This window comes from Caenorhabditis elegans, chromosome II, assembly GCF_000002985.6.
Source record: "Caenorhabditis elegans chromosome II".
Lineage (NCBI taxonomy): Eukaryota > Metazoa > Nematoda > Chromadorea > Rhabditida > Rhabditidae > Caenorhabditis > Caenorhabditis elegans.
The window spans coordinates 9,173,023-9,196,976 of record NC_003280.10 but is presented as its reverse complement, the minus strand read 5'-3'; the positions used below and the strand labels follow the sequence as shown (position 1 = coordinate 9,196,976).

General features: G+C 35.5%; 4 protein-coding genes across 6 annotated transcripts; 3 read left to right on the top strand and 1 right to left on the bottom strand.

Moving 5' to 3' along the window:
• Positions 1-2,681: 2,681 nt before the first annotated feature.
• On the top strand, positions 2,682-18,463 carry twk-4 (Potassium channel domain-containing protein; the record flags this gene model as incomplete). Its single annotated transcript, NM_001356885.3, has 15 exons — positions 2,682-2,834; positions 4,079-4,163; positions 4,731-4,997; positions 5,095-5,242; positions 5,286-5,496; positions 5,549-5,648; positions 5,697-5,784; positions 8,497-8,670; positions 9,727-10,149; positions 11,224-11,398; positions 11,668-11,843; positions 15,822-15,986; positions 16,229-16,467; positions 17,391-17,858; positions 17,909-18,463. 9 exons carry the CDS (start codon positions 2,682-2,684, stop codon positions 9,755-9,757), a joined length of 1,257 nt encoding a protein of 418 aa, NP_001343566.1. The 3' UTR covers positions 9,758-10,149; positions 11,224-11,398; positions 11,668-11,843; positions 15,822-15,986; positions 16,229-16,467; positions 17,391-17,858; positions 17,909-18,463.
• On the top strand, positions 8,497-18,463 carry sym-2 (the record flags this gene model as incomplete). 2 transcript variants are annotated; one of them, NM_063559.10, is made up of 8 exons in its annotated part: positions 8,497-8,670; positions 9,727-10,149; positions 11,224-11,398; positions 11,668-11,843; positions 15,822-15,986; positions 16,229-16,467; positions 17,391-17,858; positions 17,909-18,463. In NM_063559.10, 8 exons carry the CDS (start codon positions 8,646-8,648, stop codon positions 18,092-18,094), a joined length of 1,857 nt encoding a protein of 618 aa, NP_495960.2. The 2 variants fall into 2 exon arrangements, with proteins under 2 accessions (NP_495960.2, NP_001300608.1); NM_001313679.3 differs by lacking the exons at positions 8,497-8,670; positions 9,727-10,149; positions 11,224-11,398; positions 11,668-11,843 and having other exon boundaries at positions 15,839-15,986; positions 17,909-18,094.
• On the bottom strand, positions 18,344-19,677 carry pir-1 (RNA/RNP complex-1-interacting phosphatase homolog). 2 transcript variants are annotated; one of them, NM_063558.6, is made up of 5 exons: positions 19,511-19,639; positions 19,072-19,314; positions 18,924-19,021; positions 18,758-18,868; positions 18,344-18,710 (listed from the first exon to the last, which is right to left on the bottom strand). In NM_063558.6, the coding sequence occupies exons 1-5, from the start codon at positions 19,591-19,593 to the stop codon at positions 18,544-18,546; spliced, it is 702 nt and encodes a 233-aa protein (NP_495959.2). In that variant the 5' UTR covers positions 19,594-19,639; the 3' UTR covers positions 18,344-18,543. The 2 variants fall into 2 exon arrangements, 1 of the variants encoding a protein (NP_495959.2); NR_023952.1 differs by having other exon boundaries at positions 18,544-18,710; positions 18,924-19,028; positions 19,511-19,677.
• A 147-nt stretch (positions 19,678-19,824) lies between these two features.
• Positions 19,825-23,811, top strand: sec-5 (Exocyst complex component 2). The gene is made up of 12 exons (NM_063557.7): positions 19,825-19,896; positions 19,946-20,051; positions 20,100-20,468; positions 20,513-20,708; positions 20,761-20,995; positions 21,054-21,469; positions 21,516-21,810; positions 21,874-21,971; positions 22,020-22,358; positions 22,404-22,527; positions 23,198-23,492; positions 23,541-23,811. Exons 1-12 carry the CDS (start codon positions 19,830-19,832, stop codon positions 23,653-23,655), a joined length of 2,655 nt encoding a protein of 884 aa, NP_495958.1. The 5' UTR covers positions 19,825-19,829; the 3' UTR covers positions 23,656-23,811.
• The last annotated feature ends 143 nt before the right edge of the window (positions 23,812-23,954 follow it).

Sequence of the window (23,954 nt, the reverse complement as noted above, 5' to 3'; positions counted from 1 at the left end):
ATAGTGTACCTCTTGCTCCGAGAAGTTAGAAAAATGGTTTCTTTTGTGCGTGACGTCTCGAGCTCTCAAGTTCTCTCACTTTTATAATTGAAATCTATGAATCAGAGGAAAGAACAACATACGATCGGCATGGGAAACTTGAGGAGATGCTTTTAAGAAATATCGAAAAGAAAATGGCGGAAATCCGGGAAATTTTTTAATTTAGAATTTAGAAGAGTTCAGATCGATTTTCAGTTGAAAAATTATTGTAGGTTTTTGTAGTTTATATGCTGAAAAGTAAGTAAGATATATGAAACTAAAAGCTTAAAATTTCCGGTTCGTCCGAAGAATTTATTTTTCAAATGAATTTTACACCAAAAAAAATCAAAACCTCAATCACATGCCAAAACGCATTTGACGTCGTACACAAAAATTTGTCAGCAGTATTTCAAATTGTTCATATTTTTCTTTCGGTACAAGGAAAAAAGTGATAGGAGCAAGTGAGCAGGACTGTGTGGGTGGTTGATAAGGAAGAGAAGAAGACGATGGTTGTTGAGCATCTTCTCTGCTTCTCTAATTCTCATTCTTTCTTATTTCTGAGCTCTTTTAGATTGTGAATCATAATAGATTTATAAACGTGGACAATACTCAATGGACCTCCCGACAAATAGAACTTGAATATGAATAGGTTGATGGGAAAAGGCTGGGCGGCGTATTTCTATGTGCAAATGGTTATCAAATGCTTGCTTGGCGTTTTGCTTTTAGAAAACCGTTTTAAATCTAAAAAATTACATCGGGATCTTCATTGATGTTTTTAAAAACAATAGATAATGTCTCCACAATTTTTGCATTAAAAATGTTCATTGAAAACTTTAACATAAATATCTTAAAGTAAAAAGTGGATACATTCAAATTTTAGGCAAAATTCGGAGATCTATTAATTGAAACAAAAAAAACCTCTCAAAACTAATAAATCAATCTTGCAACAACACTGAAGAATGAGGGTTCTTGATTCATTTTCATTCCCTTTGAAGTCATACCGCCATCGGTTGGCAGCTAGTGGGGAAGAACACGGGCGGTCCTAATTACCATATGGTTGAACACCTAGATGCGCCTAAGAAATATGAACGAAGAGGAGATCAACATGTGGAAAATGATTGGATTTTGATTGTGTGGCTTGGCTCAGAGTCACTTTGTCTATTTCTTCGTAAAGAAAAGAGCAGAAAATTTGTTATTGAAAGTATAGGTGAGGGAGGATTGGAAAATGATGAGGGAGGGGAAGAGATTCCAGGTGTCAAGTGGGTTTATGAAGATTTATGAGAAAAAACTGAGGGCAAGGAGGAGAAGAAAAGGTATTTAGAGGTCAAGGAAGTATTAGAGACTATAAACATATATCATTTGTTCGAGGTTGCATTTTTGGATTACAGTAACCTGACCGGAAAAGGTATTGATGACTGGACCAGTGGACCATTTTGAAGCCTGTAAAATACTTCGACCTGAAAATATTTCAGTGCAGTTTCACTACTTCGGGGACCGTAAAATGTGAATTTAGGTACATTATGTAACAATTTCGGATAGAATTTGAAACTTTTCAAAAGACTCCTTATAGTTACATATTTATAGTAATCTGGTAAAACAAAGACTAGCTTGAGACCCAAAATGAAATCTAGTTGAAATGTTCAAAGTGCACAAGAAAAACCAAAAACGATTGAAATCACTTTCGCGAACTTCATGAAAAAAGGTGTAAAGTACCTGACTAAGAAAAGTCGGTGGGCGTCAAGTCAATTCACTTGTTAGAGACAACCCCTCATACAAAAAAGGGGAGACTGTTGTAGGAGCATTGATTTATGCGCAATACAAGGGAATGAGTTACGCAAATATTGGCACAACTAATAGATTTTTTCATTGAGACTTTTCTTCTTGGCATCATTACTCAGTGTGAACTCTCGTGTACAATATGAACTTGTTGGCAAATGGCACGGCAGGAAAGGAAATTGGAGTCTGAAATTTCAGAGTTATGTGGATTCGTACATATTTAAGATGTGTGAACAAGTTATTAAATTTTTCAAAGTTTCAGAGGTAACCCGAAGAGAAAGGGTTCAATCTTTCCAAATTGCCAAAATCCATGGTTCCAAAATTTTCTGAAAAAAATCCTTTTTCCGAGTTAGGTTAGCAGATACTTCTATGTAAGTTTTGTGAATCCCAAGTGCAGATGCATAAAATTTAATAACAACTTTTTTGATCTATTCAACTTTATAATTTGTATATTCTGTGGTCACAATTAAAATTTCATCCATACATTTGATGTTTCATTTAAATGTTTACATTTCTTGAATTCCCCCATTCTACTGCTACCCATTATTACAAGATTTCTGGTCAAAGGAAAAGATGAAAAAAATGCACCGAAATTGTTTATTTTTCCCTTACTCTTGCCACAAAAGTGCAACCATTTCTACAAATAACCGAAAAGGAACCTAATTTCCGGCAATCCCACGAGTTCATCGACGCGTTAAAATGTATTGAAACTCGGAAGCAGTTTCTCAAGATTTCATCGAATTTCCTCGGAATTTGACACATTTCTACCAATTCTTCATCTCCTCAGCAGAAGCCATTCTTTTTTAAAATAGAAAAACAAATTGAGAGTGTCACTTTGTCACACCAGCAATCTCTATATTCTCTAGTTTTTGTCACTCTCACCAACTATGCATCCCCGGGGAAAATTTCTAGCCGGACATTTGTCCGCTTTCTGTATCACTCCGACGACAACCGCACTGATTTCTAGAAACCATAGCGATTGGGCTCATTTGCAATTGCTCCGAAGGACACCAAGTTCAGATGCTGGGAACATGAATCAGGTGAATATTTTTTTTCTTCTTAAATTGTACTAGAAATTTGAAAAAAAAAACATTAAAACTCTCCTATTATTTGCCGAAAAAGTTCGAAAAACATTCAAAGTTTGAGGTCTTGTACTTTTTTTTAAATAGCGTTGCATCATGTCCGAATTTTGCTCAAAAAATTTTTTTATGGAGAAGTTGGTAAGGACTTAACTTTACTGATAAAACCTGTTCTATCAAAATAAAAAGCTATCGCCCTATTTTTGTCCAAATATGATCCGGCAATTTCGAACCCAGACTTATAGCAAACTGAAAAAAAATTAGTAATAGATTGACAAAAGACGAATATAACTTTTCAATTTTTGATGAACATTTTTTCTCATTTCAGCTTTCATTTTTACTGTAAATTATCAAAATTGGAATATTTATATTTCCACTAGTCTCAGTAATTACCTTTAATACATTGTTCCAACGATTTTCTCAAACAATGGAGCAAGGCAGAGTCTATTTTTGCAAACCAAACAAGCCTTTTTGCAATTATGAATGGGGATTTTCAAAAGATTTTCATTTTCCAACGTCTCTACCTAAAACTTCTTTTCACACGTTTTCCGGTGCCGACGATTAAAGAAGATTTCGTTGCCTCCTCCAACTTTTACTAACCCTCTTTTCTATTTTTCGTCACCAAATTGACGCGATGGAATTTCGGGTGCCGCTGGTCCGCAAAATTCTATGAACTCTAAACTTCAGGTCCTTTGAAGTACCCGAATGTTTTTCTTTTCGACAATAAAGGTTAAAAATGTTCGCAAATGCTTCTATTTTTAATTTCAAAGTTCAAGACAATTCATTCAATTTAATAAATATTGCCAAGATATTCAGATTTTTCATTGTGATCTTTCTGTTTGAAAAATCAGTTGACAAAAATCCAGTAATCCTAAGCTTGAATGTAGAAAAAATTACAGAAAATTTTTATAATTGTATGAATTTAGGGTACCCCATAACACTTGTGATCCAAATTTGAACAACTAGATCAAATTTTAACGTAGCAAGGCATCTTATGGAAATTGTTATTAATCATAGCGATTCCCAGAAAACGACTAGCATTATCATAATTGCAAATGAAATTTAAAACAAGCATAAACTAGATTAGGTAACTAATATTCAACGCGACCACCCATTTCCCATTTCGAAAGATCCTTCCGAGTCCCTTCATTCTTCTTCCCACCAAAAATTGTTGCTCTTAGTCTGATTGCTTTCATCCCTTGCAGATCCATTTTGGAACGGCATCGGCGCGACGCCGTAACGCCATGATTCTTGAAAACAACAGTGGCGACGAAGACGCTCCCAAACAAGGTTTGTTTATTGTTGTTTGTGTTGTTTCTCACATGCTTTACCACACAAATACCTATTTGTTCCAATATATATCCAAATATTGTTCTGTTTCTATTGTTTCCCATTACTTTCATTTTTTCTTGATTTCCTGTTGGAGATTTAAAAGCTTTTAGAGCTGCTAGCCTACTATGGTAAATGAATGAACTTTTGAAATTTCAGAAAATAATGGTTTTTCAGCGTGGAACCAGGTCTAGAGTGTTTATGGCAACACCATTCCATCCTCATCACAAAGAAAGATTATTCTCTTTTTCTAAAGGTCCACAGAACTTTAAAAAAACTCGAAAACTAAGTTAGATGGTGGACCTAAAATAAGAAGGAAAAACTACGAAAATTCAATAATAACAATTTAACTTGGATCCAAACATTCTCTCTCCCTCCCACGTAGACTTTACGTGTTATTCTTTTTTGGGGCCTGTAAAAAGAGATTGAAAATTTTTTTAGAAAGTTTTTATAGCAAAAAATTAGAACATTATTAGAATGTTTATTTTCCCCAACAAAAAAGTTTCAATAATTTAAAATAGTTTCCAGGCTTCCTTGCAAATCTACGCCTTGCCCTCTTCCATCTTGTTCTGATCTTTGCCACGGTTGCTTACATCATCGCAGGCGCATATCTTTTCACAAAGATCGAGCATCAGGCGGAACTGGATCGTTACCAGTCATATCATACGATCTACCGGAACTTTATTAATAACCTATATCAATCCTCGAATCGTTCGGTAGCGGATGTTGAAAACCTGATTGACACCTTCACTTCAATCAACTTTCGAGCGTTCAAGGAAGGATTGAAGCCAACTGGTAAGTGACAACATGATTTGAATGAAAAAAGTATAAATGTTAGGATAAAAATGTTCAATAACATTTTTCAAATTATTTTAAAGACATAAGCTTCCAGACTTTCTTGTTCCACAAGAAACCAGTCGCTGGTCAATGATATCTGCAATTTTCTTTACAACTACAGTACTCACTTCTATAGGTTACGGTAATCTTATCCCAATTTCAACTGGCGGCAAAATTTTCTGTGTTGGATATGCAATTTTTGGGTTTGTACATCTATGTGGAATAGAAGATTCAAGAAATTTCCAGAATTCCGCTAACTCTTGTGACAATTGCGGATTTAGCAAAATTTGTGGCAGATATGCTAATTATGGATCCAACGGAAGACCCAAAAACTGGCAGACAGCTACTTGTTCTAGTATTTTTACTTGGTTATATGACAATTTCTGCATGTGTGTATACTATTTTAGAGCCGATGTGGTCATTTTTAGACTCTTTTTATTTTTGTTTAGTTTCATTGGTAAGATACAAAAATTCTAATATTCAATGTTTCAATCCAAAAAGTTTTCCAGTTAACAGTAGGATTTGGTGATCTACATCCAGTTGGAACCGTTGAGTATATGCTTTGTTCCATTGTTTTTATTTTTATCGGTCTTATACTTACAACTCTTGGTGAGTAATTGGAATATACTTGGAAACTAGAAGTTGGAAAATTTTCAGCTGTTGACGTGAGCGGATCAGTTGGAATTGCAAAGATGCATTCGATCGGTCGAGGTTTTGACGCAATGAAGATGTTGAATGCGTTACGGTACGGTATTTTAATGCTTGAATTCCATGATTTACTTTTGATTTCAAAAAAAAAATTAATAAGATCGACGACATTTTACTCGAGGTTACAGAAAATAATCTGAATTCTTCCCGCTTCATTTGTAAAATCTGTCAGTCTGAAGTTTTCCGTCTCAAAACTTTCATTGATATCAGCCTAAGATCGTCATTAGATTACCCAAGATCAGATGAAGTAGACAAAAACAAATCTGTGAAAACATATAAAATCTCAAGCACATAATTCTTCTCACTTACTTGCCTTCCAATTCCCCTTATTTGACCCGTTAACACAATCCGACGAAAACATACTCGTTTCGATCGGGTTGCTGGTCAAGTTCCTTGATGAAGGAAAGGGGGACACCCGAGAGACATGTATTCGCTTTATTTCGAGATCAGATCCGACGATTACGTCAATATCTGTGAGGGTAGGGTAGGCTGACTGTCCCGAAGTAATTCACGGAGGAAAAGACTGGAATCTAAATTCGATTTTCCGACTTTTTCTGCCGATGGCGACGAGGGGAGACGGGGGCGACGGAAAACAAGTGAATACATGAGAAGAACCGAAAAGAATTAGAAGCAAGAGATTTGTGATTGTTTTCCGCTTGTTCATTGATCGGCCGAGATAGTAAGGCAAATGGGGTCTAGTTATTTGGGAGAACCTTCGAGAAAACTAAGTAGGATTTGAGTTTGAGAACTTAGGAAAAGTGAAGAATATACCTACTGGAATATTGAAAGTCTCTGGGACATTAAACACAGCTGTGCATGGGTCTCGCTATAAATTTAAGTGTGCTACTCGAGATTTAAAGTTTATATCGATGCTCCCAGTTTTTGTATTTATAAATTATATTTTTTGAAGCAAAAAAGAGACAGTCAAGAAGTTCCAAATAATGTTGGAACTCATGGGTTACTCGTCTAAGGTATATTGTGCAATCCAAACGAATTCCACGTTCTTGCTCTGAAGCAGTTGCTCTCAATACGTTTAGTTTGGGATTTTATGAATTTTTCGTCTTTCAGGCCTTTTCTTTTCTCAGAGCACCACTAGACACGTTTGTATAAGGACTTACTAGAAGTTTGTCTTCCAAAGTTGTCTGTGTTCTGAAAAAAATGTTCTCATTTCCTAATTAATTGTCAAATTAGACGAGAAAAAAAAACTGTTTCAATCCCAATTACCCAGTTACCATTCAGCGGTTTTTCCGTCATCATCTTTTTTCATCGTCTTCTCACTTCCAAACACAGTCTCAAATCTCTTCGACGTTCATAGTATTTCACAAGTTTAGATTGTCTTCTGAAGGTCTCTGATCTTCCCTTCCGTCACGTCCTCGAAAAATGAGGTCATTTTCTGAGCGGGTGGTGATGGAAACAAGATTTGAGAAGAGACTTAGATGACAAAGAAACCAAAACAGAAGGAAGTCGAAGTGGAACACGTGGGTTCTGGATTAGAGGTTTTTGCTGAAATTCGGAGGGAAACTAAGAAGTTTTATTTTTAGAGAAGTGATTCAAGTAAAACCTTTAAAAATTGAATTCTAAAAATGTAATTGTAATGTAGTAAATGATTTTGACGATCAATTTATCAGTTGTCCTCAAAATCTGATATCGTTAAAAATTTCAATTACAGCTTCACTTTTTTCTAGGAATCGGTTTTCAAAATCATGTGACAGCTTCTCAGCTTATCAGCTGAGCTTCTCACAATTTTGTCACAAAAACAAAGTGCAAAGAATTTGGAGTGAACGAGATTAGAAGGTTAATCATTTGAGCAAATATCAAATAGTTTCCCCCATATTCTCTCTTTCTATCGAATATATTTCTTTGCATGCGTATTTTCTCAGTTTTACCTCACGCCGGTAAACACGTCTTCTATTGCCCATCTACATTTAACCTTCACCTCTAAACATCCCTATCTTAATCTTAATTCGAAGTGGTATTTGGGTTTTTGCGGGTTCTTGTTGACAGCTAGATATGTGTTGGATAGCGAACATTTGTTGGGTTTTGAGAATTGTATCGAAAAACATAGCTCATTGGATTCCGTCGATCAAAATGAACTTGAAAAAAGATCTCAATGTTAAAGTTTTGGAAATTTTTGGGCATTGAAAGTTAAAATAAAGTACCGTGATCGCTATCCCAAAAACTACTTCTTTTGATTGACCCTGAGTAATTTTAAATTGGATGTCTAAAACATAAAAAATGTTAAAGCTACCGTATTTCCTTTATAAGTTGTACTCCCCGTTTCTTTGACAACCCACAGAATAACTTATTTCACAATTTCCAAAAATAATTCTCAGAAACATTTGAAAAAAGTAATGAACCAGTTTTCGTTAGAATTTTGCCATACTGAAGCTAATGATAGGAATACGGTAGTAAAAATTCGTGGAATTCTAAATTTTCTGAAGTAAAAATGGGTCCACATTTACGGCTTGTGTTATTCGCTGCTTGTGTCTATAAAACTTAATGTTTTTTTTGTTGTTTTTTTCAAAATGATTAGAACCTTGTGTTTTTGATGTTGTCTGACTATCAATCAAAAGTTTGGAAAATCCTTAGGAAAAGCTTTGAGTCAAACCAGTCAAAGGCTTCCAAGTCGGTACAACTAGCAGCCCTAACTATATCTCGATTTCATTTTCATAAGTTTTTTTTCTTCATCCGAATGTTCTCCATCATTTTCCACACATTCTCGATATATTCATTCTCTCAATTCTTGCAGTGTTCGAAAAAGTGAGTTCGTCGCAAAAGGGGCGGTCTCATTGTCGGCTGCTGCGCGGGTGGCGGGTCGACGTCTCGACGGTCAGCAGCCTCACCAACCCCGTTGGTTTGCGTATGTACCCAAGGACGCACTGACGATTCCCTACATTGATGAATCGGCAAACGTCTCATCCAGGCAAGTTGTTTTTTTATTTAAATTAATATTTAAATATCTTAAATTGAAAACCAGCACAACAGTTGTCCGAAGTTCCAATCTCACCTCATTCCCAAGTTGCCAAAAAATTTGGCATTGAAATATACTATCTTTATCATCTTTATCGTATGAGATACTAGTACGATAGGTTAACAGGAATGAAAATACCAACTATTGATACGACATTCAGAGATAAATTAATTTGGATTTTGAATGTTCTGAATGTAGAAGTAGAACATGAGCTTAGATGATTCTAATTTTGAAGTTCTAAAAAATAAAACAGCAAATTTTTAAATTTCGAGGGACTAGAAAATTAGCTGCTTGCTTTTTTGTTACAGAAATGAGTATGATTTTCAAGTTTTTCATGGATAATTTTTGAAACCTCCAAAAACAAATTTCCAGTACAAAAAACCTCAAACTATCAAGTTAATTGGATAAGTACAATGCTTTTTCAATTGTTTGTGCATTTTCGAAAACTCTTTATCTATTCTTAAATTAAAAAATGAAACATCAAATAATTTAATTTATTTTCCTCTTCAAATAATGAGTCTGACACCCCATCTCGATTTCACTTTTATTGAAACTCTGTAATAAATTAGTAGGTCAAGCTCATCAATCCCGGAAGCACTGTGTGACAGTCGGGGGTGTCTTGTTTCTCACAATGTCTCCCACAATCGAGACACGAAGTGTTTATACTACACAGGTCAACCCAATTTTGTTTGTTTACGTAATTCTATCGAAACTGCTCCTTTTGTTTTGAAAATGACGTGGCACAATGGGCGCCGAGGTGACCATGGCGGAGGAGAAGCTTAATTAAAATCGAGGAAAATTTGAAATCTTATTTGAATTGAACTGGAAACATTTTAGGAATCCGCAATTTTCTAAAATTTTAATTTTATTATTCAAGTTTCAGATACCGTTCAATATGTTTTGCCAGACTATTATTTCAATTTTCTAGATTTTTAAAAAATTAAATATACAAAGTTTTTCAAAAATAAATTCTTTAAAAAATTCCTACCTGCAACATGATAACTTCAGAACAACGACTACTACTCATACGAGTATCTGACGGAAACTACGATGAGAACACAAAACTAGTCGTCACCTCATTCTACCCACGCCGTCAGGAGGATGCCAATAATAATAGCACATCACCATCATCGGCCTCCTCATCCGGATCTGAAATATCAACTCGTCTTGTAAATATAACTCCTGAAGATGTCGTCAAATTTTTCGACGAGCATCCAACCTCATCATATATATTCACAAAAGGTCCAGAACCAATCAGACATGTGCTCATACCATTGTTCGCGAGAAACGAACTTTGTGTTCCACATCCACTTCATCATTATTATGATATCAAACATTTGTATTACGGTAATCAAGAAGAAGATGGTATGGAACAAGAAGAAATTGAAGATGACGTAGCAATTGCCAGGGCCATTTTGGATATGGATGACGGTATGTGTTTCATAAAATCGATTTAGGCGAAAACCTATTAAAATTTGAAGTGTTCAGAGCCACTAATTTAGAAAAAAATTATGACATTAAATCACATACAGCAATGATTGCTCTTACATTGAAAATTATTTGACTATTATTAATTCAAGTAATTGATGTTATTTTTGAGTTGCATTCCTATATCCATCGTTTGTAGTTTGATTACTTGCTTCGATGATTCTGGATAAGATAGATATGGTGGTAAAAGAATGCCCTACTGCTGTGATGAATGGTTTCAAAGCGGGAAGGACCTGTCACCTTTTTGGTGTCCTTTCAAGGGCCACACCGCCCGTGTTTGTCTCTTCTTTTGCCTTCACCATTTTCTTTTTGGAATGGGGTTTTCTATTGTGTGAGATATTGAATGGGAAAAAATACAAGTGGGTGATCTTGGGATAATGACTCGGTATGGGATTCTGTGACTTTACACATAAATTATTGTTTCAAGACAAAATAAGATTTTGCGAAGAATGTTCGATGCAACATGGCTAGTAGGGATCAGGGGCATTTGAACAAAATTTCAAGTTTTTCTTAAAATATTAATGATGTCCAAATAAATTGATAGATGTTGGCAAAATTCAAATGTTCCTATGTATGTATTTTACATTAAAGGTTCTCCTGATCATCTTGTTTTCTCTACTTCTCACCTTCCCACACTTTCTCTCAATCACCATTCGGGTCTCTTGTGATATATTTTTCCATAGAATGTAAACAGTGCGTACCAGTCAAGGTGTCCGAATGGATGATGGCTCTATGGCTCACCGCGCGCACAAAGGAGGGCAAACATGTGGAAGAGACGGTCCGTTTCTATGGTAAAATATGAAGAGAAATAGGAAGGACAAGTGAAAAAACGAGGAAGTTTTGGCAATTTTTTGTGGTTAAAAATTCGGTTTTCGAACAGTTCATATGTAGTATACCTACGTAGGAAATTGATGAGATAAGGATATTGACGGGAAATAGAAAGGGATCAATTTGGGAATGAAAATTGAAATCCATCGGAATATATTACAAATTAAATAAGATCATGTTTATTTTCAGAACTTCTCGAGAAAACCCATCAATTTGTGAATATCGAATACCAGCCTGCACCGATTCTGGAAGATCAAGAAGTCGGCGCCGACGGAGACAATGTTGTATGTAGAGCCCGTGGATTACCATGGCAGGCTTCTGACCATCATGTTGCACAATTTTTTGCTGGATTGGATATTGTGCCGTGAGTGTTTTTTGATTCAAATATTGTCAGAATAAATGTGGCATTTCGGTCATTATTTTTGAATTTTATGTTCCAAAATTCGATAAATACCTGTACAAACTCCAGTCATAGGAGATTACGCCAAATTTTATAAATTAAAGTGTAGGCAGGTCAGCATGAGATAGGCACTTATGCCTTGAGATCTGCCTTTTTGGAAATTTTAGGTTAGAGGAAAACAAGCCTTACAGTTATTTTGATTCTCTTTAAATTTTTAAATTTTCTATTTTCAGGGGCGGAATTGCACTTTGTCTATCCTCAGAAGGACGTCGAAATGGTGAAGTATTAGTTCAATTTTCAAGTCAGGAATCCAGAGATTTGGCATTAAAAAGGCACAGAAATTTTTTGCTTTCTCGATACATTGAAGTTTATAAAGCTGGATTGGACGAATTTATGCATGTTGCAACTGGTTAGTTTTTTTTTTAATTTTATTTAAAAAATAAATACATACTAGAATTTTTCTCCAAAAATATGGATTCTGAGTGTGTAAAAAATATGAGTCCTTTCTAGTGTTAAAAAACATCCATCTAATAATTAATAACTCTATGTAAATTCAACAGTTTGTGATTTATATCCATTAGACTATAAGCCATATTTTCCCCATTAGACTTGCACCATCTCCTTGCTCTACTTTCACAGCTTATATCTCGGTTCTACATTTAGACAGTGGAAAATTTTTTGGTAAAACTTAAAACAGCCGAGATATAAATTGTCAAAGTAGAGAAATGTCTCTTATGTTAGAGGAGATATGGTAAGTTCCAAAACTGTCAAAAAAAAATTTTGTGTTCTTGTACATGTATCTAAATTTTTAACTAAAACTAAAATGAAACATATTTCAAATGGCAAACGATTAACGGTTCAGTTCGTCCGGTAATCTCTGTGTCCTGATGATGATGATCTCCCCCACGCATTCCCTATATTCACTTTCACACTTTTCGTTTCTCTACTCGTTTTCATAGTTTTAAACTGTTTCGGTTTATTTTTTCAAATATTGGCAGAACTTTTTTAATGATCACAAATTTTGTTGCATTTGGAACAACTTTTAAAACGAGTTCCAATTCTTATTATTCTTATGAAAGTTAGATAAGTTGGCATTCTAAAATTGGCATCCTGACATGGCTTTCATTATTCTCCATTTCAAAACATAATGCTTCTATTTTACCAATCGATGCTGCAAATCCACTTTTTCCCCCACAAAAAACCGAAATCCCATTATATATTTTTTGAGCCTGTCAGTAGAAGCGGCTTCTCATAACTCATTGTGTGCTCCTCTACTCTCCAGGTGACATTGCGTGGTACCCGCAACGGGGGATCCATGGTAGCATTCACATTTATTCAACTACCAAAAAAGAGAAATTTTCGTATTTTCACTCTAACTTTTATATGCTCAAATTGCTTTTTGGAAAAGTTGTGTTTATCAAATTTTTAATTTTTAAAAGTTTTTCAAATATTATATCAGATCCTAATCCTAATACTAAGCATCCCCTTCTCACTGAAAAGCCGCCAAACCGAATTCTTGTTGATAAGTGTCAATTAACCTCTGTCTATTGCTCTCCTATAAGCACACAAATCAATTGATTTGACACCGCACGGGGTGGTATTCCTATCACCAAGCAAAACCACGTAGAACGTTTTTCGAGACCACCGAGAAAATTGTATGCAATGGTTTCTGAACATGTGGTTTATGTGTGAACGTTTTTTTCTATATTTTTTGAAAAAGAAAGTGAAGAAGGAGAAGAGATGCATTTCACTTCATATTTTTGAGTATTACAGTTATTTGGTCACGGGATCCTACATTTAGGGGCCTACCAGACAGAGATAAAATAGTGATCATTATTTTTTATCGGCCAGCTGATTTAAAGCTCACATCAGCGAAGTTTGGGAATTGTTTAGTTTTTTGTATATGCCATAATTTTATACTTTAGCTCCTAGTAATTTGGAAAATGTTCTGGAGTGATTTCTCTAGATCCTTGATTTTTTCCGCATACAATCTCCCTGAAATTATATTTTCCCTAAATTAACCAAGCTCCCATTTGCATGTGTTGCTTGCCAATTTCAAACTGTTCGTATCGATATGTATTCGTAGCTGTCTATTTCCTCCCGGAGCCTCACGAACCGAGCAGGAGCAGCAGCAACCGTAGAGGTGGTGGCTTGTGCCTGCTGTCCAAACAGAACCCCCTAATACACACTGATGAACTGACTGACTGCTGATTGATGAAAGGAGAGAGGGAATGGATGGAAATAATATTGCGGAGGAGAATCACACCGACTAGCCAGCAGCCCAAGGCTTTCTGACAGTTTTAAATTGACCTTCTCGCGTGGTTTGGTCGGTACACGGAGAGTTGGTCAGCCTGATATTCGGAAATTGTGTTCTATTCATATTGTTTATGAATTGATTTTTTTTCCGATTGGAATATTTTTAGAGTTTCATAGCTAGAAGTCACTTGTTGTTAAAAAGGTTCAAACTTTCTATATCTTCAGAACCACCGAAGGACCTTTTTTGAACTACGCAGGCTTCAAATGAATTGAATTAAAACACTTAGATATTACTCTAATACATTTAAACATTCAATAATGCCCGCATAAAAATCCTTGCTTTGGAATAATGTCCTATTGGAATGAGCCTTGAAAACGTGCTCACTTTGTCCATAACTAAACCGCACCTTCGATTGAAGTTAATAAACGGCAGTGATTCCTTCCTTCTTAATATTTTACAGTTTCCTTCCCATCATTTTGTTTCCTTTCTTTCTGTGAATCTTCCTATTTTTGTCGTATTCCCATCGATTTGCATTCGCCACGAAAAAGCGAGCTCTCCTCACTTCCATCAAATTCGCCATCACCACCGTCCCGTCTTTCCTTTTATTTTATAGTTATATAATATGCAAATCAAAAAGATACCGTAGCCCATCTTCTCTCCGAATTTTTATCGTTCCGCTGCGTCGTCGGGTCCACGTCGAATTCGTTTTTTCTGTGATTTTGCAGTTTCTGATAGCCTCCGCCCCATAAACGGCTCTCCCCCGCACATACACCTCCCGCAGTGGTGTTTATGTCATCATGTGTAGGTGTGTATGTGCTCCTTTTGAAGAAAGATGAACACTATGTTTTATTTCTATTCTTTGCGTCATAATCACAATATCTGATGGATGGTAGAGAGAGAGAGAGGGCAGACGAGAAGCTTCTGTGTTTTTTGTCATCGCAATATTAATTTAAAACCTTTTTATTGAGTCTAAAAAATAAGAAGAGTGATACCGTGAAATTAGAATTAAAATTCGTATCACGACGTAAAATTATTAGTTTTCCATTGTTCTGAATAGCTTGATTTTTTTTTAAACTGCTACTTCAAAAAACCTACCAATTTAAAATTAAAAGTTTCATTTTCTTATTCACCAACACAATTTAATTTAATTAATTCTTTAATTTAATAATTTCCAATAATCATGTTCTAAATTTCACAGCTTTTGCTTAAACTATGGTACATTTATTAGAAACTGTTTGGAATAATATTATTTGAACTAACTATATCAATGAACTCTTCTACATCATATTTATGATGATCCGCACTTTTTAGAGATTGTGGAACTGATTTTCCTATAGTTATTCGAAATTATTTATTCTTAAAGTTTCACCCAGGAAAAAACTACTCAGTCATCTCAACCTCTTGAAGCTTACCAACGTATTTCAAATCCACAAAATATTGTCCGAAAAACGAATAAAGTATAACAAATATGTCAGTCCACCTACGCATATAGTAACACTACGTTGCCTAAAAACTTCCGATTTTAGCGTTAAAATGTTTTCAACTAGATAAACGTTATTTTCCTGCTCAAAACAATGTTGGTAGACAATGGCTTGATATAAAAGTGTTTAATGATAAACTAATTTGCCACAAAAATAATCAAGGTCCAATTTTGTTTCCTGGGCCAAAAAATGAAAAAAAACGGCATTGTGATTGTGTGCATCTTCCCAATATATTTATTGTTTCCTCCTATTCCATCTCCTGGCTCTTCCTTTTTGCATATTGCATCTTATTCCTCTCATGGCTCCTCCTTTACTCCTCCACGCATTTTTCCCCCGCGGCTTTTCATCCGTTCATGTCACCTAGAAACCGTAGTTTGTCATCGTCATTCTCAAGGGTGGGGTCAATAACACAACGTGTATATTTGTATAATTCGCACCATTATTATTGATAAGTGTCCTGTCCCGGAGTCTTATCAATTCCCCCCTCCACTGATTGATTTTGCAGTATTGTATGTGTGCACTTATTAGTATTTTATTTCATCTTACCCCTTGACTCATTTTTAAATCGAAACAATTTTTGACCAGTAGACAAGAAACAAGAAAAGAAATAATTCTTGAAATTAACTTTCTAAATAGAAAATAATTACAGGCTCCTCAACTGAAGCGATGGAATTTGTGAGCGCCAATGCAATTATTGTTCGGATGAGAGGATTGCCTTATGATTGTACTGATGCTCAGATTAGAACATTCTTCGAACCACTAAAACTTACGGACAAAATCTTATTCATCACCAGAACTGATGGACGACCCACAGGTAATTTCAGAAGATACTGTAGTCAGGGGTGGCCGATCCGCGACTCATTATGAGCCTGTCTACTGGTAACCGGAAGTTACCCTATGTGAATTCATGATTCTTGGTTCGTGTACCTCCCTGTGACCTGCCGTCATGCTCAAAATGGGTTGCGGATCGACCGGAAGCTTAGAAAAAGCTCTCCTTGTATTCTATTTCATTGATCAACTGGTCAGTATAGTAAAGAAATATATAAGAGATTCCAGGCGACGCATTTGTTCAATTCGAAACCGAAGAGGATGCCCAACAGGGTCTTCTGAAGCATCGCCAAGTCATCGGACAACGCTACATTGAGCTCTTCAAGAGCACGGCGGCCGAAGTTCAACAAGTTGTGAAAAGATGCAATCTGATTAATAGCTCTCCAGCAGTAGCAAATGCTGTTGAAGCACCGGAAGAGAAAAAGAAGGATTGTGTACGCCTACGTGGATTGCCTTATGAAGCTACTGTAAGTGAAGTGATTGGTTTGGGTTTTTTCGTGGGTTCTGGAGGTTGAGAACATCACATTTATGTTGTCAGGGGACCAGAAAATTGTGATAATATTATAGAATGGGAAACACTTTGGTGCTGGCTGGTGGCATTCTTTAATTTTCACTATAAATTTATTTTGGGGTTTTTAAGCCGAGTCATGATTGTTAAAATGAGAATTTTGATTTTTTACCTGTTTGGTCGGGCTAACCACTAAGCTCTATCATTTTTCGGTATAATTTGAATGGATATTGTTTCATGGTAAATTTAGGCAGTTTAGGCAAATAAACCGCCCCCGTCAAATAGATTGATGATGATGAAGCTGTAGCTCCGTGAGTTACAACAGGTGAGAATACAAAAGAGTATTTAAGTACTTACTGATGAATATGTTCCGATGACAAATATTCAAATGTTGAGCAGAGGTGGGGGGATGAGAAATGTGGGGCGTTAGTTAGGAATTTACGGTCTTTTATCATATATGAGTATGGAGTTGTTTGATAAAAAACTAAAGATTAAAATATCAAAATATCAAGATTTCTATATCTCCAACATGACCGAGATATAAGCTCAAAAAGTAAGAAAAAGAGGTTCACTACTTTTAGGTGAGTCTAGTAGGCAGGTACGCCTTCCTGCCTGCCTGACTGTTGCCTGTTTTCTGCATTTTTAAGTTTAAACGTTGGTGCTCAATAGTATAGACTTTCGCATTTCTAAGTGTATCATTCATAGTAACTTGGCAGAAGGCGCGAAGTCATATTGTAGGCAGGGATCAGCGACAACTCTTTCTTCCAAACTTTTTTTGTTTTCTGCGCTGAAAAAACCTACCTGACAGGTTTTAAATGAACATATGTTCAGAGAAATTTTTATAAAACTTATTTTCTAGTACACAAGTTAATGCTCTTCCAGGTGCAACATATCGTCACATTCCTTGGTGACTTTGCAACAATGGTAAAGTTCCAAGGTGTTCATATGGTATACAACAATCAAGGTCATCCATCAGGTGAAGCATTCATTCAAATGATCAATGAGCAAGCGGCTTCTGCCTGCGCTGCTGGAGTTCACAATAACTTTATGTCTGTTGGCAAAAAGAAGAGATACATCGAAGTATTCCAAGCATCTGCTGAGGAGCTTAACCTTCATCATCTGGTTGGTCAACAACATCAGGTTCCACCACCGGCTCCATTGGGTTTCATGGGGCAGCTGCCACCACAGGCACCACAACCACAACAGTTCTGGTCAAGTTACCCATCTCCACCAATTTCACCAATTGTGCCAGGGCAGGTTACCCAATTGATTATCTATGGTATCCATATGAGCATCGGAGTTCCTGAGCTGGTGGCTAATTTCACAACACCGGAACATACTGTTGATAATGTAAGTTACTCATAAGTTTCTTATAAAGCTAAAACAAAAACCAATTCCAGGTCCTATTCACACGTTGGCCAACTCATTTGTGTCCGGGAGAAGCCATTTTGACGCTCCGCAATCGTGGTGCTCCACCGCCTCAAACGAGCCCATTATCACAAATTTCTCAGTTATCTGCTCCGAACTTCGCTGCTTATTCTCACCATCCACAAAACTTCCCACTTCAACCGATTTTGATGGAATAGATCGAGTAAAGCTATCGGAATAATTAATTATCATTTAATCATGTTTTCCTAAATTTTTCTCGTTGAATTCCCGTTCACTCCCATCATAGTATTCTGTTATTTCTTGCCCTAGAGCCCTCATTTTTTGTCGCATAATTTACTGCGTCTCATCACTTCCAAACCTGTCTCTCTCTCTCACTCCAACCGTCTCTCCACATCCATCCATTCATCTTCACGTTCGCAATTTCTGTGATTTGACCAAAAGTTGACTCTTTTCCGCCCTAATTTATTGTAATTTCCTGCGAAAAAGTTGTGATTCAAAAAAAAACTGTGATTATTTTCCATGTGTTGTACTCAGAAAGAAATCTATTAATAAATAATAACAAGTTTACCCGATTTTTGTTCGGATTTACAGAACGTAACAGTTAAATGACAAGTAATATTAGAAGAACAAACAACAGTATTGGGTGTTATTGAGAATTATTTCGATGCAACTGTTCACTCGAAATTGTGGAATCGGCTGAGTTTCCGCTGCTTTTTCCGCTGCTTTTTCCGTATTTTTTCTTCCTTTCAGCTTCGTACAATGATTTTTTGTAGTGTTCCCGCTCCATTGGATGTCCACGGTAGTATTCAAACACTGAAAAATAATTATATAAAACATGTGTTATTGGATCCAAAACTTACTAGAAATCGCATCGGATGCACTATAATTATCCACGTCAATCATATACCGGCAAATAAGGTATCCTGTTCTGTTGAGCCCATGAGTGCAGTGTACGCCAATCAGTTTTCCATCTGCAAATGTAATCGAATAAAAAAATTTTAATTTTGTTCAAAAAAAATTATCTACCGTTTTCTTTATCGTTCACAAATTCCTTAACAGCATTAATGAAGTCTTGCACAAGATCTTCTCGTTCGTTCACCTCGTGACCGGGGCAATTGAGTTTCCTATAAACTTTCGATTTTTCTAAATTAAATGTTAAAAAATTCCAACTCACAAATACTTGACTCCGTGATCTGCCCATTCCGTCTTTTTATAATATCTATCCGTATTTGTGAGATCGATAACCAATCCAATTTGTTTATTAGCCTGTTGTGCCAGAGAAATCAATGTTTTTACACCAAATTGAAGCTCCACAGGCATATTTTTCCCATCGAAGAATGATGAATCTAGTGGTGTTTTGAATGGAACAAATCGAGTCCCATCGATATCACGGCCGACGTTATCGTAAATATTCCATCTGAAGAGAAAATCGATAATATTTAAACTTTGAAAGAACAAGTTTAAAGGTATGTGATGAAACTTTAAATTTTTTTAGTTTTAAAAAATTTGACACACAGAGAAACCCTTTTCAATTATTATCAAAAACTTTCTCAAGAGATTTATTTCCAATTAAGAACTATTGGGACTAATTATGGAATTAACTGTAAAAAAACCTGTCTGGGAGTCTCTTTCCTGGAAGCCTTTCATATCCGCGTGGGCGATGCTGATAATTGTGATTATGATGGTAATTAGACATGACACTGACTGAAAATATTGAGATTAAGATTGAGTGGCTCAAATTTAAAAAATTAACGATTGCTGTGCAACGAGGCTCCGGCATTCCGCTTAGCGCCTTGTTTATTGAATCAGTGTGTACTCCACTCGGACAATCTGTGGCTCATGTATTTATTTTTAATTTATTTTAAAATATTTTAATTTTATGATACTTTAACGTTGTTAATCAGATTATAATTGAATAATTTTTAAGCGTAAATGGAAGAAAACGCTCAAGCTCGGGAAAGACTACCTCCTACGGTAACAGGGCTATCGCCCACTGAAGGTGAATTTAGAAAATATGATTTCGGTCTTAAATAAACATAATTTTTCAGGAGTCCCTGGAACTCAAATAACAATAAGAGGAGAAAACTTGGGAAATGATCAGAGTGATGTGATTATGCTTTTTATATGTGGAATCGACAGTTTGTGGAGTATGAAGTGAGTATTCGAATTCTTTTAATTTACATCTCGAAGCTCAATTTTCAGATGGAAATCCCCATCAAAAATTATTGCCCGAGTTGGTGCAGCATCACGTGGTCCCGGTGAAGTACGAATAGCGACAAAATCCGGTGGAAAAGGCTCTTCGAATGTCAAATTTCGTGTCTTCATTACTCAAATCGGACCACTTGAAGAATCCGCAGTCTGGGTAGATGAAACGAGAACAGTTCCAGGAAGAGAAGCAATTCGAAGTGTTCCACAAATTCAAGATGAAAGAGATGCACTTGGATTACTTCCAAGTCAGAAACGAATGGATCAAGTTCTTCTCTCAAGAGATTTTCCTGATTGTTCTGGCAATTTAAGAATGGAAAATTTCTCTCCACAATGGTATCTTCTAGAGAATCATGCAGACGCCACGTAAGAAAGTTGTTTAATAATTTTAATTAATTTTTGGATTTCAGAATCGAAGATCTACGAATTGCTATTAAAAATATGGAATTATCAAAGCAAAATGAAGCGAAAAGAAGTGAAGAAATGCACAAAGCAAACTTGTATTCATTGATTAATTGTGTGGATACTTTGGCAAATCTTCATCAAGCGTTAGAAAAAGGAGAAAATGCTGATCATTTTGCCGCTTTAAAAAACATTTCTAAACTGGTATATAGCTGATGAAAAAAATGAAATAAACTTAATTAAAATTAAATTTCAGATCAAAGACTCCAAATCGAAAGCAGAAAATGTGTTTGCCGATGTCTTAAAACGAAAAGATGATGCAGACGCAACTAGAAATGCTCTCGGAGTCATTGTCAGATTCAAGTTCATCTTTTTCCTTTCTTCGAAAATTGAGGACAGTATGAAAAAGGGTGAATATATTACAATTCTCAATGATTATACAAGAGCAAAATCGTTGTATGCAGACACAGATGTTCCGTTGTTTAGAGAATGTACGTATTTAATTTTTCAATTTTGAAAAATAAAAAAAATGATTTGATCGATTTACAGTGATGACTGAGATCGATGAGAAAATGCAAGTATTCAAGGAAGAAATGAAACGAAAGCTTATCGATACTCCAGTCTCATATGAAGAACAAAGTAAACTTATCAAATATCTAAAAATTCTGGATCCAGAATCAGACCCTACTTGGGATTGTATAACCTCTTATTACGTCTGGCTTGAGAAAAGTCTCTGGGATATGCAGACGCAATTTTTGGAAAAAGCTAAATTAGAGGATCTTGAAAATCAGCAGAGAATCAATTCGCAGAATCACCTGATTACGAAAACCAATGAGCTACAGAACTTTGTGACAACGCTGGTTGAATTATTATTGAGCAAACTTCCCTCATTTTGGAAACTTGCCAACACATATCATAACTCAACGGCTTCTCCTGATGCCATTCAACGATTGGAGGATATTAATGTTAGTGTATTGTAAGCAGAGTTTTGAAACATTTTAATAATTTCAGCAAATGCTGACCAACATCATAAACGTCTCATCGTGGCTGATTCTGAACGCCCTGGTTCCCAAAGCTCTTCCTGATATGGTCTTGAAGCAGTACGGAGATCAATTTGCAAAGTGGCCCACAGTTCCTGCTGATATTAGTCGTTCAAATCTTCAACTCAGTCTAAAAACTACAAGATCTTTGATTTCTTCACTGCTTGAAAATCAATTCAGTCTTACTCATGTTCAACCGTTAGTTGAACTGTGTATGACTGCCAGATTGAAGTTGCTCTCCGATTTCGTAGATTGTGGAGTGGAAAGTGAGTATAACTTTTATACAATAAAGATGATAAATATTATTTTATAAAATATTTAAATTTCAGGAGTTGCTCTTCTTGCTCACCGAATCAACTGGAAGCAAGATATTCTTGACAGAGCACAACAAACAAAGACAATTCTTCCTGATTATTATGAAAATGAGGTTATTTTCCATTTAACGGAAGTTATTAAGATCTATCTATTATTGCAGATTTGCGAATGCCTTACGCGTACTCGTGATGCTCTTTCCATTTCTGGATATCCTGGAGAAGCTTGCCTTTTCTCTCGAGAACGTTTCCGTGACACAATTATTGATCTATTCGTACATCTCATCACTTCTATAAAAATATGTTTCGATCGGTTATTCATTCGACAAAGACCTCAACAATTGGCTCAAGAACCTGGACAAAAGAAAGGAAATAATGAAATAACGACGAAAAAACTTTTAATTGCCGTTGGAGATATCGAATTTATCATTGCAAAAACGCTGAATAATGTTGGCAAAAAGATGCAAGAATGTGGAGTTAAACATGTTGATCAAATTCAAGAAGTGAGAATGAAAAATTTATGCTTCACAATTTTTTTTTATTTTCAGAAATCTCGAGCAAAACTTTCCGCATTCCGAACTAAAATGATCAATGATTGCATTGCGATGATGAGCAGTGCATTTGAACCTCTTATTGCTTCAGCAACTTATGAGTACTTACCAGATGATGATGGTATGTTCAACGATTTCAGATGATACCAGAGCTGAATCAGATTATTTTTTCGAAATTTAAAACAAAAAAGTTAGAAAATACAACAAAAAAGTGAACAAAGTTTTTTTTTAGTTTGAAACATTATTTTTAAATTTTTTTTAAATATTTTGGCTGTAATGGAACTCTTTTTATGTATTATTTACACAAAATTCTGAAAATTCGTATTGAGCAACATAGTTGACGCGCAAAATATCTCGTAGCGAAAACTACAGTAATTCTTCAAATGACTACTGTAGCACTTGAGTCGATTTACGGGCTCAATTTTTAAAATTAATTTATTTTCGAAAAGTTACAGCTATTCTCAAATTTTCTTAAGTTTTTCGTTTTTCCAAAATAGTTTTTGTGTTTTCATTCAAAATTTTATCGATGAAAAAAGGTTTTTGTAAATCGACACAAGCGCTACAGTAGTCCAAAAAAATGAATGAATTACTGTAGTTTTCGCTACGAGATTAAAAAAAGATATTTTATAGAATTAATAATTTTGAATGTTGTCTTTTTTTTGTAAAAAAAATAAAAATTTATGAATACTGAAAAATCTAGAAGAAAAAATTCCGCCAAAAACACGAATAACAAAAAATCTACAGCAATGGTTGATACCTACAGTTGGAAAATAATATTTTTTCTATTTCAGATATCTCCGATTACGCCAAGGAAATGATCCTCTGCTCTGTGCTCCAACAAGCAGAACTAGAACTTTATGCTCCACAGCTAGCAATTGAATGTCTCCAACAAACAGTATCAAATGCTCTTGATGCTCTTCTTCTTCATTTTTCCCGACTGAATCAAGATACATCACCATTGATTGTAACACAAATTGTCATTGATTTGACTGGTCTTGAAGAGGCTCTCTCAACGTATGCCACGCTGGCAATTCGGGTGCAAATAAATACTTATAGAGCAGGACTCGTCGGACGATTTGATAATCAGTATGTTTTTAAATCGAATTGGAAAAACAAATAGTTCTCATATTTCAGACGTCTTCAGCAATGCCTTAAAAACATGCGAACCACTATGCGAATGGCTCTTCAAAGTCTAGAGCAACACGCCGAGAACCTTGGCGACGACTCTCACAACACCTCCAACATCTAGATCAATTTATTAAAAACGCTTTCAATTTTTTCTGTGATATTACAATATTCATCATAATTTTAGTGCCAATTGTTAAAAAAGAACTAAAGCCCTGTAAAAATCTATATCTAAATTATTTAAATTGTATTATTTATTTGTAATAATAAAGTTTCGCTTTTCTCTTTGAACTTATTCTTATGTTTTCATCCCGTACAACACAGCCGATAATCCAGTCGCTTCCACGTACTTTTGAAATGGTCATTCTCTAAATTTTCTCCTTCTCCCGATAGAAATCGGATGTAAGGAGATGAGTTTGGGCG